Source organism: Trichosurus vulpecula, chromosome 2 (genome assembly GCF_011100635.1).
Source record: "Trichosurus vulpecula isolate mTriVul1 chromosome 2, mTriVul1.pri, whole genome shotgun sequence".
In the NCBI taxonomy this organism is placed as follows: Eukaryota; Metazoa; Chordata; class Mammalia; order Diprotodontia; family Phalangeridae; genus Trichosurus; species Trichosurus vulpecula.
Window position 1 is genome coordinate 430,590,262 of NC_050574.1, and position 16,332 is coordinate 430,606,593.

Below are 16,332 nucleotides of genomic sequence, written 5' to 3' on the forward strand. Positions count from 1 at the left end.
AAAAAGGGGTTATTAAGGGTTACTTAAGAAGGTGACATTTTAGTTGGGACTTGAAGGAAGTCAGTGAATCCAGTAGGCGGAGATAACATGGGAGAGCATTCTAGACATAGAGACTAATGAAAGAAAATGCTTGGAGCCAAGCGATGAAATATCTTACTGGAGGTACAGCAAGAAAGCCAGTGTCACTAGATCAAAGAGTATGCAGTGGGTAGTAAGTTATAAGAGGACTGGAAAAGTAGGGGAAAGCAAAATTGGGAAAGACTTTGGACACCAAGCAGAATATTTTGTATTTGATCCTAAAGGCAATCAGGAGCCCAGTGGAGTTTTAGTGAGAAGAGGGGTGACATCATTGAACCTGAATTTTAGTGGTTGAATGGAGGATGAATTAGAAGGGAGGAGATTTGAGGCAGGCAGACCCATAAGCAGATTATTGTAATACTCCATGCTCATGAGATGACAAGGTCCCCAGTGCCAGGATAGTAGAGGTATCAGGGAAGAGAAGGTAGTATAGGCAAGAGATGTTGCAAAGATATTGTTGACTCTTAGAGTTGCCTAGAATACTGAGAAGTTTTGACTTGCCCAGCATCACACAGATAATATGTCATAAATGTGACTTGAAGACAGGTATTACTAGGTCCAAGATAAATTATCCACTATAATAAGAAGAACTTTGGAAGAGAGAGCACTGAGAGGTAAGGACATCAGGAAAGACTTATGTAGAAGGTCTTACTTGAGCTGAGTCTTGAAACAAACAATGGAATCTAAGAGAAAAAGAGGGGCGAGGAGAGAATGCCTTCCATGTATGAAGGACAGACAGTCCAAAGGCAGACAGATTGTCATGTGTCAAGAACAGGAAAAAATGATGAATCATAATGGATAGGGCATTGGGTCTGTCCCAGTCAGGAAAATCTGGATTCAAATCCTACCTCAAACACTTACCAGCTTTGTGACCTCAAGAAACTCTCTGTGTTCCAATTTTCTCATAAGCAAAATGAGGGAGTTGAATCTGATGGCCTCTCAGGTCCCTTCCATCTCTAAATCTATGGTCTTATTTTTTAAAATCCAGTTTTTCTGGACTGTGGAAAGTGTGAAAGGGAGTAGTGTATCATGAGAGTATATAAAGATATAGTTCCAAAGTTGAAGTGTTATGTATGACATGAGGAAGAAAGAGTCAGTTTGACTGGATCATAGAGTGCAGGAAGGGGACTAATGTCCAAAGAGGCTGGAAAGAGAATGGAGCCAGGTTGTAAAGAGCATAAAATGTTAAACAGAGGAATTTACATTTTATCCTCCAGGGAATAGAGTCACTGGAGTTTATTGAGTGACATGGAGTGCTTTATGAAAATCTTTTAGATGACTGTGTAGAAGTAGAGATGGAAACTAGAGATCGATTAAAAGACTCTGGCATTGTGCTGGAAAGGAGGTGATGAGGATGTGAACTAGAGCCCTAGCCATAAGAGTAGGGAGAATGAATGGATGTGGAAGTAGAAATAACACGGTTTAGCACATAAATGGATAAGCAGTGAGAGAATGAGTAGTCAAGGAGAATAACAGGATTGGGAACATGGGAAAGAGGAAGGATGGTGGTACTCTCAAGAGAAATAGGGAAGTTCAGAAGTGCTTTGGGAGTAAGGCAAGATGGGTTCTCTTTTGATATAGCTGTGAAATACATGTTTTGCAAAATCCAAAAGGTAGCTGCTGGTATGGGTAAAGCTCAGGAGAGTAACTGGGGCTGGTAAAAAGGAATGACACAAATTTCAAAAAAGAAAAGGTTGTAGAGCAATGGCCTGGAAGTGAGATTGGGAAGTGTGGAGTATGTTAATTCCTCCTCCTGATTCAATAAGTTAAAGAGAATAGGAAAAAGGACAGCCATTACCGAAAAAGATTACAAGGAAGGTCAGGTCATCAAGGCAAAACAAGGTTCAATTCACAAGAATATAAGTAAAAAAAAACTTTAAGAGAAAGAGATGAAAGGGAAGTTATTTACAAAAGGATAAGGGACATGGAATAAGAAGCTGATAGAAATATAGATGAGGATGCAGAAAAGAGCTGTAGAGGATAGTTCAAGAAGTAGCAGCAAGAAGGGGTTTGAATTAGTTGTTAAAATTCAAGACAAAAGGTATTAGGGGAACAGGAAGATGGGAAGTAAGCTGGGGAGATGTGTTAAACATTAAACAGGAAGAATCTTTCAATGAAGATTCAAATGCCGGGAAGACAGAACGTTAGTGAGCTACAATGATGAATAACAAAGTCAACATATGAGGATGCATAAATAAATTTCAGACTTCAAAAGTGGAATAAGTTTTGCTAGGATCTAAATTACATAAATTATAACCTTATTCATACAATGAACAAATAAGAAAATAAAAAAATATTTACCGAGAGTTTTCATCTTTCATCGATTGACTTATTTCATTTAGTTGTGCTGTCTGATGTACAAAAGTTGAGGACTCCACCAAATTAACACTGAAATAAATATAGCAAGAATCATTAAAACACTGGAAATTTATACTACATTTTAAAATGTCTTAAATATTGAAACTACGGGGGGGGGGGGGGGCGGAGCCAAGATGGCGGCTGGTAAACAGGGACTAGAGTGAGCTCCGTTCTGAGTCCCTCCAAAAACCTATAAAAAATGGCTCTGAACCAATTCTAGAAAAACAGAACCCACAGAACAGCAGAGGGAAGCAGGGCTCCAGCCCAGGACAGCCTGGATGGTCTCTGGGTGAGGTGTATTCCACACAGAGCTGGGAGCTGGGAGCTGGGAGCTGGGAGCTGGGAACGGAATGGAGGAGAGCCGAGCCTGAGCGGCGTGGAACAACCAAACTTGGAGTCGGGCGGATGTGGCCCCTAGCGCCCTGAATATGTGAGCTGCGGCAGTTACCAGACCCCTCGACCCACAAACACCAAAGACTGTGGAGAAGGTTAGTGGGAAAAGCTGCGGGAGTGGAAGGAATTCCTGGTTCGGCTTCCAGCCCCAGGGGCAGCGGAGGTGGGGCAGCTACAGCTGTTGTTACTTCCGGCTCCAGGCCCACCTGGTGGGAGGAATGAAGTGGCGGATCAGAGCAGGGGTGCACAGCCTGCCAAAGATCTAAGCCCAGTTCGGGTTGGGGGTTCTTGGGGAAGGAGCAGTGCTGGTGTGGCAGAGCTGGCACCTCCCCCCCAAACGTGGAACATAGAACTCTGTAATCTACAAGCAGTCATACCCCACTGAAAAACTCAAGGATCAAGTTAGTTGGCTGGGAATATGGCCAGGCAGTGAAAACGCACCCAGATTCACTCTCAGACTTTGCATTCTTTCTTTGGTGACAAAGAAGACCAAAACATACAGATGGAAGAAATTAATAAAGTCAAAGAGCCTACAACAGAAACCTCCAAGAAAAACAGGAACTGGTCCCAGGCCATGGAAGAGCTCAAAAAGGAGTTGGAAAAGCAAGTTAGAGAAGTAGAGGAAAAATTGGGAAGAGAAATGAGAAGGATGCGAGAAAACCATGAAAAACAAGTCAATGATTTGCTAAAGGAGACCCAAAAAAATACTGAAAAATACACTGAAGAAAACAACACCTTAAAAAACAGACTAACTCAAATGGCAAAAGAGCTCCAAAAAGCCAATGAGGAGAAGAATGCCTTGAAAGGCAGAATTAGCCAAATGGAAAAGGAGGTCCAAAAGACCACTGAAGAAAATACTACTTTAAAAATGAGATTGGAGCAAGTGGAAGCTAGTGACTTTATGAGAAATCAGGATATTATAAAACAGAACCAAAGGAATGAAAAAATGGAAGACAATGTCAAATATCTCCTTGGAAAAACCACTGACCTAGAAAATAGATCCAGGAGAGATAATTTAAAAATTATTGGACTACCTGAAAGCCATTATCAAATAAAGAGCCTAGATACCATCTTTCAAGAAATTATCAAGGAGAACTGCCCTGATATTCTAGAGCCACAGGGCAAAATAGAAATTGACAGAATCCATCGATCGCCTCCTCAAATAGATCCCAAGAAGAAATCTCCTAGGAATATTGTCGCCAAATTCCAGAGCTCCCAGATCAAGGAGAAAATACTGCAAGCAGCCAGAAAGAAACAATTTGAGTATTGTGGAAACTCAATCAGAATAACCCAAGATCTGGCAACTTCTACATTAAGAGATCGAAGGCTTGGAATGCGATATTCCGGAGGTCAGTGGAGCTAGGATTAAAACCTAGAATCACCTACCCGGCAAAACTGAGTATCATGTTCCAAGGCAAAATATGGATTTTCAATAAAATAGAGGACTTTCAAGCTTTCTCAGTGAAAAGACCATAACTGAATAGAAAATTTGACTTTCAAACACAAGAATCAAGAGAAGAATGAAAAGGTAATCAAGAAACGGAAATTGCAAGGGACTTACTAAAGTTGAACTGTTTTGTTTACATTCCTACATGGAAAGATGATGTGTATGATTCATGAGACCTCAGTATTAGGGTAGATGAAGGGAATATGCATATATATATATATATATATATATATATATATGTTTATGTATATATAGAAGTGAATGTGTATGTATGTATATTTCTATGTGTATATGTATGTATGTGTATGTATGTATATATATATGTGTGTGTGTGTGTGTGTATATATATATATATATATGTAAAAGAGAGAGAGCAGACACAGGGTGAGTTGAAGATGAAGGGAAGATTTCTGAAAGAAATAAAAGAAATTAAGGGACGAGAGACCAACATACTGAGAGAGGGAGATAGGGAGAGATAGAATGGGGTGGATTATCTCGCATAAAGGTGGCAAGAGGAAGCAGTTCTGTGGGAGGAGGGGAGAGGACAGGTGAGGGGGGAATGAGTGAACCTTGCTCTCATCAGATTTAGCCTGAGGAGGGAATACCATACATACTCAGTTGGGTATCTTACCCCACAGGAAAAAAGAGGGAGGAAGATAAAAAAAATAAAAGGGGGGGGATGATGGAGGGGAGGGCAGATGGGGGTGGAGGTAATCAAAACAAACACTTTGGAAAGGGGACAGGGTCAAGGGAGAAAATTCAATAAAGCGAGATGGGTTGGGAAGGAGCAAAATGCTTTTACAACATGAGTATTGTGGAAGGGTTATACATAATGAGACACATGTGGCCTATGTTGAATTGCTTGACTTCTTAGGGAGGGTGGGTGGGAAGGAAAGAGGGGAGAGAATTTGGAACCCAAAGTTTTAAAAACAGATGTTCAAAAACAAAAAAAAAATTTTTTGCATGCAACTAAAAAATAAGATACACAGGCAATGGGGCATAGAAATTTATCTTGCCCTACAAGAAAGGAAGGGAAAAGGGGATGGGAAGGGAGAGGGGTGATAGAGGGGAGGGCTGACTGGGGAACAGGGCAACCAGAATATACGCCATCTTGGAGTGGGGGGAGGGTAGAAATGGAGAGAAAATTTGTAATTCAAACTGTTGTGAAAATCAATGCTGAAAACCAAATATGTTAAATAAATAAATTTAAATTAAAAAAATATTGAAACTACCAAAAGTACAGATAAAAAGCCACATTTCATTTTGTTAGTCTACTAAAAGTAATTGCAATTACAATATAATAATTTCTCCCACCAAAAGTTTGAAAATTCCCCATGTTCTTCTACCCACAATGTGAATTCAACAGAAAGCATCAATGTCTAAGTATTCCTGTTTCCCTTTGAAATTTATCCAGACTGAAGAATGAAAATTTGCTCGTTATATTTCTTAGAGGAGGAGAAAATCATAATATTTTGGTCTTTATTTGTTATTGGAGCTGATGAATTATCATTCTTTCAATGATATTTGCACAAGGGGGAGAAATATTTCAATCAGTAGGGATCATTACACTGTAATGGGGTGGGGGTTGGGGGAAAGGATGGATAAGGCTGATGCCAGACAAAGTATATAGATCTGGGTTCAAAACAGCTTCTGCCATTTGTTACCTATATGACTGGCAAATTGTTTTAGCTTTCTGAATGTCAGTTTCCTCAGCTATGAAATGAAGGGGTTTACATTACAATGAAATTTTATTTTGAAATGTAAAATATGTTCTTAGCTTCTTAAAAAATAGGTTGCATCAAGATTTGGTGCTCAGTAGATATTTTAACTCCTGGAATGGATGAATTTAAGTTTCTTTTGAGTGCTAAATCAATTCCTAGTTTGTTAATCAGTGAAATTTAAGAAGACAGGAGGTCTTAATAACTTCCAAAATATCGTGAAAAAACAATAATAACTTGTATTCATCTGCTATTTTAAAAAGGCAAACTAACCACGGAAGAGTTTACTGTTTTACTGTATCCTAGTGAGCTTATGGCTGTTCACTCATTTTTCATTTGTATCCAACTCTTTGTGACCCATTTGCAGTTTTCTTAGCAAAGATACTGAAGTGGTTTGCCATTTCCTTCTCCAGCTCATTTTACAGATGAGGAAGCTGAAGCAGAGATTAAGTGACTTGCCCAAGGACACACAGCTAGTAAATGTCTGAGGCCAGATTTGAACTTAGGTCTTCCTGACTCCATAGAGAAGGAAGTGGCAAAGATCTGTTCACCTAGCTGCCCATCCTAGTGAACAGAAGCCTCTAATTGCTTCTATTCTAATGGGCCTGTGTCTGCTATTGCCCTAGACCCAGAAAATCATGGAGAACCATTCAAAAACAACTAAAATGTCTAGATATTCTGTGGGAAGCCTAATATTATTACAAAAGTGAAATTTTTGGCATATGTTAAAAATCAAAACAAATAATACGATGAAACATACTAGATAGTATTTGTTACATAATCAGACATTAATTATTTGCCTATTAATGAGTCAGGTAAAGAAAGGTAACAAAACTAGTCTCCTCAAGGAATAGATGGAAAGAATTGACTTGTTATGCAAAGTTCATAAAGTTCTGTGGAAAAATAAAGCCTCCGTTGTTGTTTTCTAAAGGTCATGTACAGTGTGTTGCCAGGGCTGTATTTAGACCCTGTTCATCAGGTAGAACCTGTCAAAGCTTACGTCCCACTAAGATAGTCTTCAAGGACCCAAAGGCAAGTTCATACCACATTGAGGCCTGTGATTTTGCAGGGGAGAGTGCTGACAGCAACATATTATGTCTTCTTTCAGAAGACCAGTGCAGCTAAGTATAGTAAGGCTCACATTACCATCAGGCTGGCCACTTGATGACAAATTTTTTGGCCACAGCAACCCATGAAACAAAGGAAAATACAACCCCACCCCTGTCCCTACGTCTGCCATGGCAATGGCCAAGTAATAGACAAAGGCACTAAGAACCACAGTTTTAAAGACAACTGTAATTTTCAAGTTGATTGTTAGTACTCAAATTAGCTGCCTGTTCAAAAGCAGATAGCAATGAGACAATGTAAAGATAGTCCACTTCAGGGGTTGAATCACACTAATTATGTGCTTTATATCTGCATTTCAACCATATATGTACTTCCATCTTCCTAAATTAATTCTCAATCTTCACTGTAATCTCCAGGCACTCCATCCTTCCTTCTTTTCCCAGCCTATTATATTTTCTGTGAATTCAATTCTCCCTTCATAATCTTGGCCCTACGATTAAAATTCCAACTTTAAGCTGTTATATATCTTTTATTTCCTTGCCCCTTTCCATTAATCCTTTCCAAAACCCAAAACTGGATTACTCCCACCTTCTGCTTTTCATTACTTGCTGCTAAGTCTTGCCTAAAACTGACCTGATATTTGGTGTTTGGTTCTTTGGCAGAGCAAATAGTCAGAAAGAAAGAATTTACTCTTCTGGATACTTGTCTTTTTTCCCCTTTCACTTGGAAGTTCTGAATTTTAACTAAGACCTTCCTGTCATTTTCAATATGGGACATCTTTCAGGAGGTGATCAATATTTATTTCTATCTTTAATTAGTCCTCTGCTTTTAGTAAATCTGTCCAATTCTCTTTATGATTTTTTTTAAAACTATGGCATGAGGGTTTACATTCTAATGGGGGAGAAAACTTGTAAATAACTAGATACCTACAAGATATAGAAAGAGCCAATCAAAGTAATCTGAAAGGAGAAGGCATTAGCAACTGGGAAGACTGGAAAAAGGACTCTTGCAGAAGTTGGGCTTTGATGTGAATCCTGAAAGAAGTCAAGAAAACTAAGAGATAAGGATAAAAAGCAGAGAATTCCAGCCATGTGTTGAGGTGGAGGTGGGGGGGGGTACAGGACAAGGACGGCCAGTGCAAATACATGGGATCTGGAAATAGAACATCATGTTTCAAAGAATTTCAAAAAAGTGGCTATAATTGGATCACCAAAATGGGTGGAGGGGAGTAAGATAAATTAGAAGACTGGAAAGGTAGGATAGGGTCCACTTTAAATGCTAAATGAAGAGCTTTAAATGTTAAGAGAAGAATTTATGCTTGACCCTGAAGGCAATAGGGAGCCACAAGAGTTTGGTGAGTAAGGAGAGTGACACCCTCAGATCTATGTTTTAGAAAAATCACCTTAGAAGACAAGCACAAAATGTATTGGAGTGGAAAGAACCTTGAAATAAAGAACCAGTTTGAAGTCTGTTATGGCAATCAGACTTTTCCCAGTTCTTCCTTTTAGGGATGCTAAGATTATCAAGTCTCCCCTTTGTTTGAATGGGTGGGAAACCTTTTACTGTCTTTGCTTTGGAGTATTTCTCAGATATTTCTCAGCATTGAGGCAATCAGGAGTAATTGACTTGTATATGATGTGATACTTGGAATGGGGAACTTCCACAAACCCAGCCTGGGTGAAGCCAGAGCCCTCAGGGTTCTGAACAGGATATAACTGAGGTGAACTTGGTGTTTGACTTTTGGGGCACACTCGTGGAAGAAGTGTTGAGACTCTGGGCAAGTCTTTATAACTGCCCACTGGCTTTGCTAACCCAGACCCACTGGCTCTTCTCTGTTATCTATGAATTGTGATTTGATCAGACAAGGTCTGTCTGTTGATGTTTGTAATTTCTGTTTGTAATTGCCTTGAAGTTCAGGGGGCTGATCTTTTCCCCCTGAACTAAGTGAATAATAGATATATGTTTGATTAAACTGAGATTGTTAACCCCTTACAGTTGCTTTCCTTAGTAAAGCAGATCAAAGAACCTGTGCTAGCAGTCCTTCTGTGTGCTGGCTGTTGTTGGTCTTGCACATCTGCAGTAGCTGCTTGCAATATTGTTGCTACAAAATCTACTTTTAGCAGAGTTGATGAGGACTTGAACTAAGGTTGTGGTTATATGATTGGAGAAAAAAGAAGTAGAAGGTAGAAATGAAGCTCTACAAGAGATATATTGAGACACATTTTAAAGGTAGAAATGACAAGATTTGTGCAGCATGAGCACGAAGGGGGAGTTAAGGATGACACTGAGGTTGCAAGCCTGGGTGATTGGGCAGTTGGTGATTAACTCAACCAAGACGAAGAAGTTTGGAAGAGAGGAGGGTTTGGGGGACAAAGATAGTAAATTGTCCTATGGATATGTTTAGTTTGAGATGTCATTAGATATCCAGTTTGAAACATCCTAGGGGCGGTTGGAGATACGTGACTATAACTTGGGAAAGAATCTAGTGCTAGAGATAGATTGAGCCAGGAATTGTATAAACTGAACCCACAGGAGCTGATGAAGTAACCAAGCAAAGGAGTATAGAGGGAGAAGATATCAGGTCCCAGGACCCAGCTAGTGGGCATGATAAGGATGAAGAATAAGCAAAGGAGACTGAGAGGCAGTAGGACAGAAAAGGCGAAGGAGGAGAGAAAAATGTGACAGAACATGGAAAAGGATTAACTGAAGTGTTAACTAAAGAACTACAGGGAAAGACCTAATGGAAAGATAAAATGAGGAAGCTGAATTGGCTCTCTTCTAAGATCCCTTCCTGCTCCAAATCTATCTCTCTAATTCACATGGAAATGAAAAGTCCTTTGACTTTTGGGGACTTTCACAAGGGATAGAAGTAGAAATAGTATGTGTGTATGTGTGCGTGTGTGCGTGTATGTGTGTGTGTGTGTGTGATAAGAAGGAATATTTGAGCTTGAAATAAGAAGGAACTTTTTAACACGTTAGAGTCTGATGAAAGGAAATATACTGCTTCCCATAATATATTTCCCAACATTGGCGGCCTTCCTTCCTCAACACAGGAAGTTGAGACCAGATGCTCATTATCGTCAACATCCCCAGGAATGTTGTGAATATGAGACAAGAAGTTTCCAGTAGAGGTTAGGCTAAGTGACTTTGAAGGTTCCTTCTGACTCTTAACATTTTACCAGTTTATGATTTTATACATTTTATGCAATGTAGAGTATGTTCTTACACAAGTGTGGCAAAGAATACTTACATGTGAAAAATAAACTTATATGCCTAAATTGAGTCCCAAATTATTTTTCCTGAGTTTGACAAGTCAGCATCATGCAATGAAAAGAATTATATATTTGCTAGGCAAGAGATCTGAGTTCTCAAATTGATTCTGTTATTAACTTGATGTCTCCTGTTACATGAGGTGGTATATAAGAAAACGTTTTGAGAAGAGCATACTGGAAAGAACTATGTTAAGAGTCTGAGATTCCAATCCTGCTTTAGACTTTAACAACTGCTATATAACCCATAAGCAAAACACTTAAGCTCTCAGTCCTGAGAGCAACCATCTAACACAATAAGTATTTTTTTCCACACTGAGAGTTCCCTACAGTAATGAAATCACAAGCCTAGACAATAAAACAAAGACAAATCTGAACCATATATCTTCTGAGGTTGTTGCAAACCTGAAAGTGCTGTGTAAATGTCAGTTATTCTTAGGAATACATAATAGGAATATAATGAGATTTTGCATTTAGCAGGGTTTGGCACATAGCAGGCGACTAATAAATGCTTATTAATTGATAGAATGACTGGTGGCTGCTTCTGAGTGAGTCATGATGATGTTCAATGAAAGTATCTTGAAGATACTTTGGAGCATATGTAGACATTCTGTAACTAGTTCTCGTATGCATTTGTAAAATCCAAAATGGAGCAACTTTAGAAGGCCTTAGTTGGCCTCAGAAAGAGGAGCTCAAGGCTTCAACATTGTCTCTAATGGGATGCTGTAAGGAGTAAAGTCAAGGGAAAAAATCCACCAAAAGAGATGAGGGTGAAGACAACTGGAGCTTTCTGAAGGCTCTCCCAGTTCATACTCCAAAAATGCAGCCAAAAAAAGAGGTTGCTACCAGGCACACATCAGCAGACCACCAGAACCAGTTACAAAATGTTTAAACATGCTACACAGACTCACCAAGGCACTTCATTTAAACATCACCATGACTAGCAAGGAAACAAGCTCCCTAAGCCACTCCCTCCATGTGGGGGGCAGCATCAAGTGCCAATCAGTCAACATTTATTAAATGCCTACTATGTGCCAGACACTTTGCCAAGTGCAGTCCCCTACTAATATTACTATTATATATCTAAAAGTAATAACTCACATTTACAAAGCACTTTAAGAAGTACAAATGCTTTGTGAGACAGATGGTTCAGATTTATCTGTTTTATTGTCCTGAGTCCCAGGGGTGGTGAGCCTGCAGCCTTGAGGCCACCTGTGGCCCTCTAGGTCCTCAGATGTGGCCCTCTGACTAAATCCAAACTTCATAGAACACATCCCTTTAATAAAAGAACTTGTTCTGTAAAACTTGGACTCAGTCGAAAGGCAGTACTCAAGGAACTACAAGGACACATGTGGCTTGAAGCCTCAGGTTCCCCACTCCTGGTCTAGACCTATGATTTCTTCAGGTCTGTACAAGTATAATTATCTCACTCTTCACAAGTACTATTACACTAGTATTGTTCATTGTCATAACTCAAGTGCCCATTTATACACATAAGTAAAAACTTAAAATAGCTTAACTGATTCCATGTAATAATTTCAAATAGTTTATGTTCAACATTTTTTCCATCATGTCTGACTCTGTGTGACTCCATTTAGGGTTTTCTTGGCAAAGATACTGGAGTGGTTTGCAATTTCCTTCTCCAACTCATTTTGCAGATGAGGAAACTGAGGCTACCAGGGTGAAGTGACTTGCTCAGGGTCACACAACTAGTAAATGTCTGAGACCAGATATGAATGCCGAAAGATGAGTTTTCCTGACTCCAGGTCTGGCACTTTATCTACTGTGCTACCTAGATGCCCTTAAATTCAAATTACAACTAGTCTAAATGTAAATATCATTATTCAGTTTTTAAATCTCTGTACTTTCTCTTAACTTTAAAAGTTTTCTATTCTAGAGTCACAAACATGATAAAAAACCTTCCCAAGATTTTAAAAATACATAAAAGTGTAATTCCCTCCAGTAACTTACTAAAAGGCTCCCTGTGAGATATTACACAAGGGAAAGCAAGATTTTACATTATTCATTCTGTTTTCTTCCTTTCTAGGAGCTAGAGCTAGCCATTTGGGCTGTCTGAAATAATTTGTTTTCTCTAGCTGTTTATAGATCTGCCTATTTCATCAATTTGTTCAGTGTTCTTTGGTTTCTACACTTGATTACATAGCTTGAAAAGTATAATAATTCTCCTGCACCATGAGAATTGGAAGCAAAAATTTTGAGGCAATATTTTCACTGCAGGTGTAAATTATTTTAAAGTTATCAGGAATGATTAATATACCCGATAATTTTACTTATGTGACTGTCTTGGAACTGACAAAAGATTAGAATATCAGAGAATGATAGAAAGGGAAGCTATCAAATATTAAAATAACAAGCATAGTTTCATTTCATATATTTTTATAAGGAACATTCCTAAATCTAAGAGAACATGAATTAAGCAAAAATTTTAGATTCAAGGTGAAGTATTCATTCATCCTCAAATATTTAATACTGCTTTTCCAGAAGGTGCTATCTTTAAATATTGAAGAAAGAAAATATTAAATATTTTATAATGTCCTAAAAATCATATTCAAGCCAGTTAGGTTCTATTCTTTCATCTCTAATTCCCCTAAATTATTCTTGTCTCAGGAGAGACACAGATACAGTGAAAGTAGGGCATACGGTAATTGAGAGTAATGTAAGCCTATGGCAAAAGTGTATTTTGCGTTTTGCATAAATATTTCAATTTTCAACATAAGCAGCGAGATGAAGAGTTGGGGGGAAAATCTAATAATTAGCATGGCTTTGTTTCTCTTTCCAAGTGTGCTGGATCAAATAAAAAAAAGCAAGCTTTGTATACTCAATTTGATCAAAGGTATAATTTTATTGCTATAAATTTCAAGTAAAGCTTATTTATCTTTATTTACTCTAATAATTCACAACTTACATGTAAATCTTTATAAATTTAAAATGTAAACACATTTGATTTAACCTCATTTTGCCATCTTAAACAGATAAATGAAATTGCTTAGTTTTGTAAAGAAATTGAGATCCAAATATTTCTTGATACTAATAATCCCAAAATAGGAACATCATTTACCTGAATTCTCCATCAGTGTGAAAAGGATTTTTAACATCCACAATAATTTCTTTCCATTCATAACATGGGGTTTTGCAGTTTACAATTTCCTGAAGCAAAGTAAAAGGTAAAATCATAGTTATAAATAAAACCAAAAATAATACTCTGAATTATAAAATTTGACCTGTCAAGAATAAAAAGCTGTTTAAATATACATATAAGCAACCATTCTCTTGTCAATAGACATTTTACTGTTAAAGTGAGAGAAGGGGATGAAAGATGCATGCCTCAGTCTACAAATAGTAAAATTTTCCAAGCTGTGAGGTGTGCTCTTTGGGAGGGAGGATGAAACACATAAAGAAATGAACAAAGTAATTTTGTATTTTCAAATATACCTCTTTTCCCCAAATGAAACATATCCTTTTTTTTCAATGAAAACAAGATTCAAACCAAAATTAATACAAGTAAGGCTAATATTTCTACTTTGCCACAATATATAGTAAATGCAAAATGGAGATCATGTAATATGGTATGGGCAAATAAAGTAAAAATTTAATTGATGCCTTCAAAACTTTATAAGAAGCTCCTAACATCACTAGCAGTAAATGGAGGATCGGGACACAGATAAGTTGTAACAATGACCTACTTGCTGTATTTGAACATGACATGTATAAATTTAAAGTTAAAAAAACCTGTGTAGAAATTAAATGTGTTATAACATCAGCTATGTCTTAATGTCATTCATTTTGGTCAGTGTAATAAGCTGAAAATACACACACACACACACACACACTCACACACGAATACCAAAACTACAATTTTTTTACAATGAGAATGATTATAGATAATTGAAATTTTTAATAAATTTAAATCAAATTGCCAAATTTTTGTTACGTCTGTTTTTAAGTGAAATTATTCCCCTCTTTGCTAAATCCTTTGGAAAAAAAATTCACAAAAGCAGCTCACACTGTCAAGCTGTCTAACAAAGTTTAAGTAGCAGAATTTTTTTAAAAGACAAAATAAAAATTCAAGAACATATTACCCAATATATTTATCATTTGGAAGCAAAAATGTTGTCAGTGAGGGACAGAAGAGCCCTCCATTTGGGTTTGTACAACTACTTTAGTGGTCGATACCATGAAACATAATAAATTGATATACATGAAGAATATGTTGACGAGGCAAAAGAATTCTTTCAGGGGAAAAAAGATGCTCTCAATAAGCAAAAATAAACTTCTTTTTAAAAAATACTTCTCTGATATCAAAAGTATCGGGTGTGTAGTATTTATATAATTGTTAAGTACAAAACCTTGATTTCATAGGAGAAACATTATTGCTCCTTAGAGATGTTTATATGGTCCAAATAATATGTGAAGAATCATATGCATGGCAGCTCTAACGGTTTCACTTGGAGATAACATAGTGAGAAGGAAAATTCGCCGTATGTCTGAAAACCTTTATTATCAATCTATTGAGAAACCATTTTTTTCCCATTTCCACTGCAAGTAGATGAAGGGATGTAAAATGCTAATAAGAACACATAATGTATGATACTCAACTTTGATTGAAATTAATGTTAGGTATTTCTTAGTGGAAAAAAGATCAAAAACATAGACAAAGTTCTCAAGAAGCATGGCAAACTATTAAAAACTACATGAAGGACTATTCACAATCAATAATAATAAACAAGGTGAAAATCAATCAACTATTGAGATTTCACCTCACACTTAGCGAATTGGCAAAAATAACAAAAGATGGGAATAGTAAATGCTGGAGATGGTTTAGAAATATAGGCACACTGATATCCTAGTTCAGCTATTAATTGGTCCAATATTCTGGAAAGCAATTTGCAACTCTGAAAATAAAATTACTAAACTCTCCATACCCATTGACTCAGAGCTCCCTGTCTTCGGCATATACTCCAAAGGGATCAATGAAAAAGTAAAGGTCCCCCACAGTCCAAAATATTTATAACAACACCTTTTACAGTAGTAAAGAACTAGAAAAGTAGATGTTCAATTGGGAAAGGGCTAACAAATTGTAATACATTTATTTAATGGAATATTAATGGAATTTAATGAAATATGAAAAAATTAATATTAAAAAACAGAGAATCATAGGAAGACATAAGAAGTGATTCAAAGTAAAATAATAACGTAGAAACAATATACAGAACTACAATGATGTAAATGCAAAGATTAAAAGATCTGAAACCAAATACTATATAACCACAGTGATCAGTACTGATTCCAAAAATGGAAGCAGAGTTAGAGCACTATGGATGTGAAACATTTAATCTAATGTCAGTCATGGTCTATACGGGTATGCTGAAGTGTTATTTGTTTTTCCTTCTCTCTTTTTCATTCTTTGTTACGTCAGATGGGCCTGTGAGGACAAGGGTATATATTTGGAAATGAAGATGATGTAAAAATGAAATATTGTGAGAGTTTTGGGTTTTTTTAAATAAACTGATGCTATTTAAAGAAATTTAAAGAAATACACATATGAAACAAAATTTTCAAAATAATTTATTAATTTTTTTTAAATTGCTGAATTACAAGCATGGTTTTCTCTCCTTTCTGTCTATATTCCATTAAGGAAAGCAAAACAAAACTCTTTACAACAAGTATTCAGAGCCAAACAAAACAAATTCCCATACTGCCCATGTCCAAAAATATATTTCAAATATACATCAAGTCTGCTAGAAGCTAGGTAGCATTCTTTCTCATCAGTCCTCATGGTTGGTTGTTGAATTAATCAGTTTCAAACTTTCAAAGTTAATTGCCCTTATTATCTTGTTTCTATTTATTGCACTTTGCTTCAGTTGATACAAGTCTTCCCAGGTTTCTCTGAACTAATCCTTTTTCTCATTTTTATACATTGTACAATACTATTCCATCATATCTACATGTAATAATTTGTTCACCCATGACCCAACAGAAG

The 16,332-nt window shown here is 37.1% G+C and overlaps 1 protein-coding gene across 1 annotated transcript in view; it reads right to left on the reverse strand.

The window, feature by feature from the left end:
- CFAP47 (cilia and flagella associated protein 47) overlaps nt 1-16,332 on the reverse strand; it is a 965,255-nt gene that overhangs the window by 554,434 nt on the left and 394,489 nt on the right. The window contains exons 40-41 of the mRNA XM_036744194.1: nt 13,411-13,499; nt 2,380-2,466 (exon numbers count right to left, since the gene is read on the reverse strand). Of these exons, the coding sequence (XP_036600089.1) occupies nt 2,380-2,466; nt 13,411-13,499 (176 nt within the window). The remainder of the gene's footprint in view (nt 1-2,379; nt 2,467-13,410; nt 13,500-16,332) is intronic.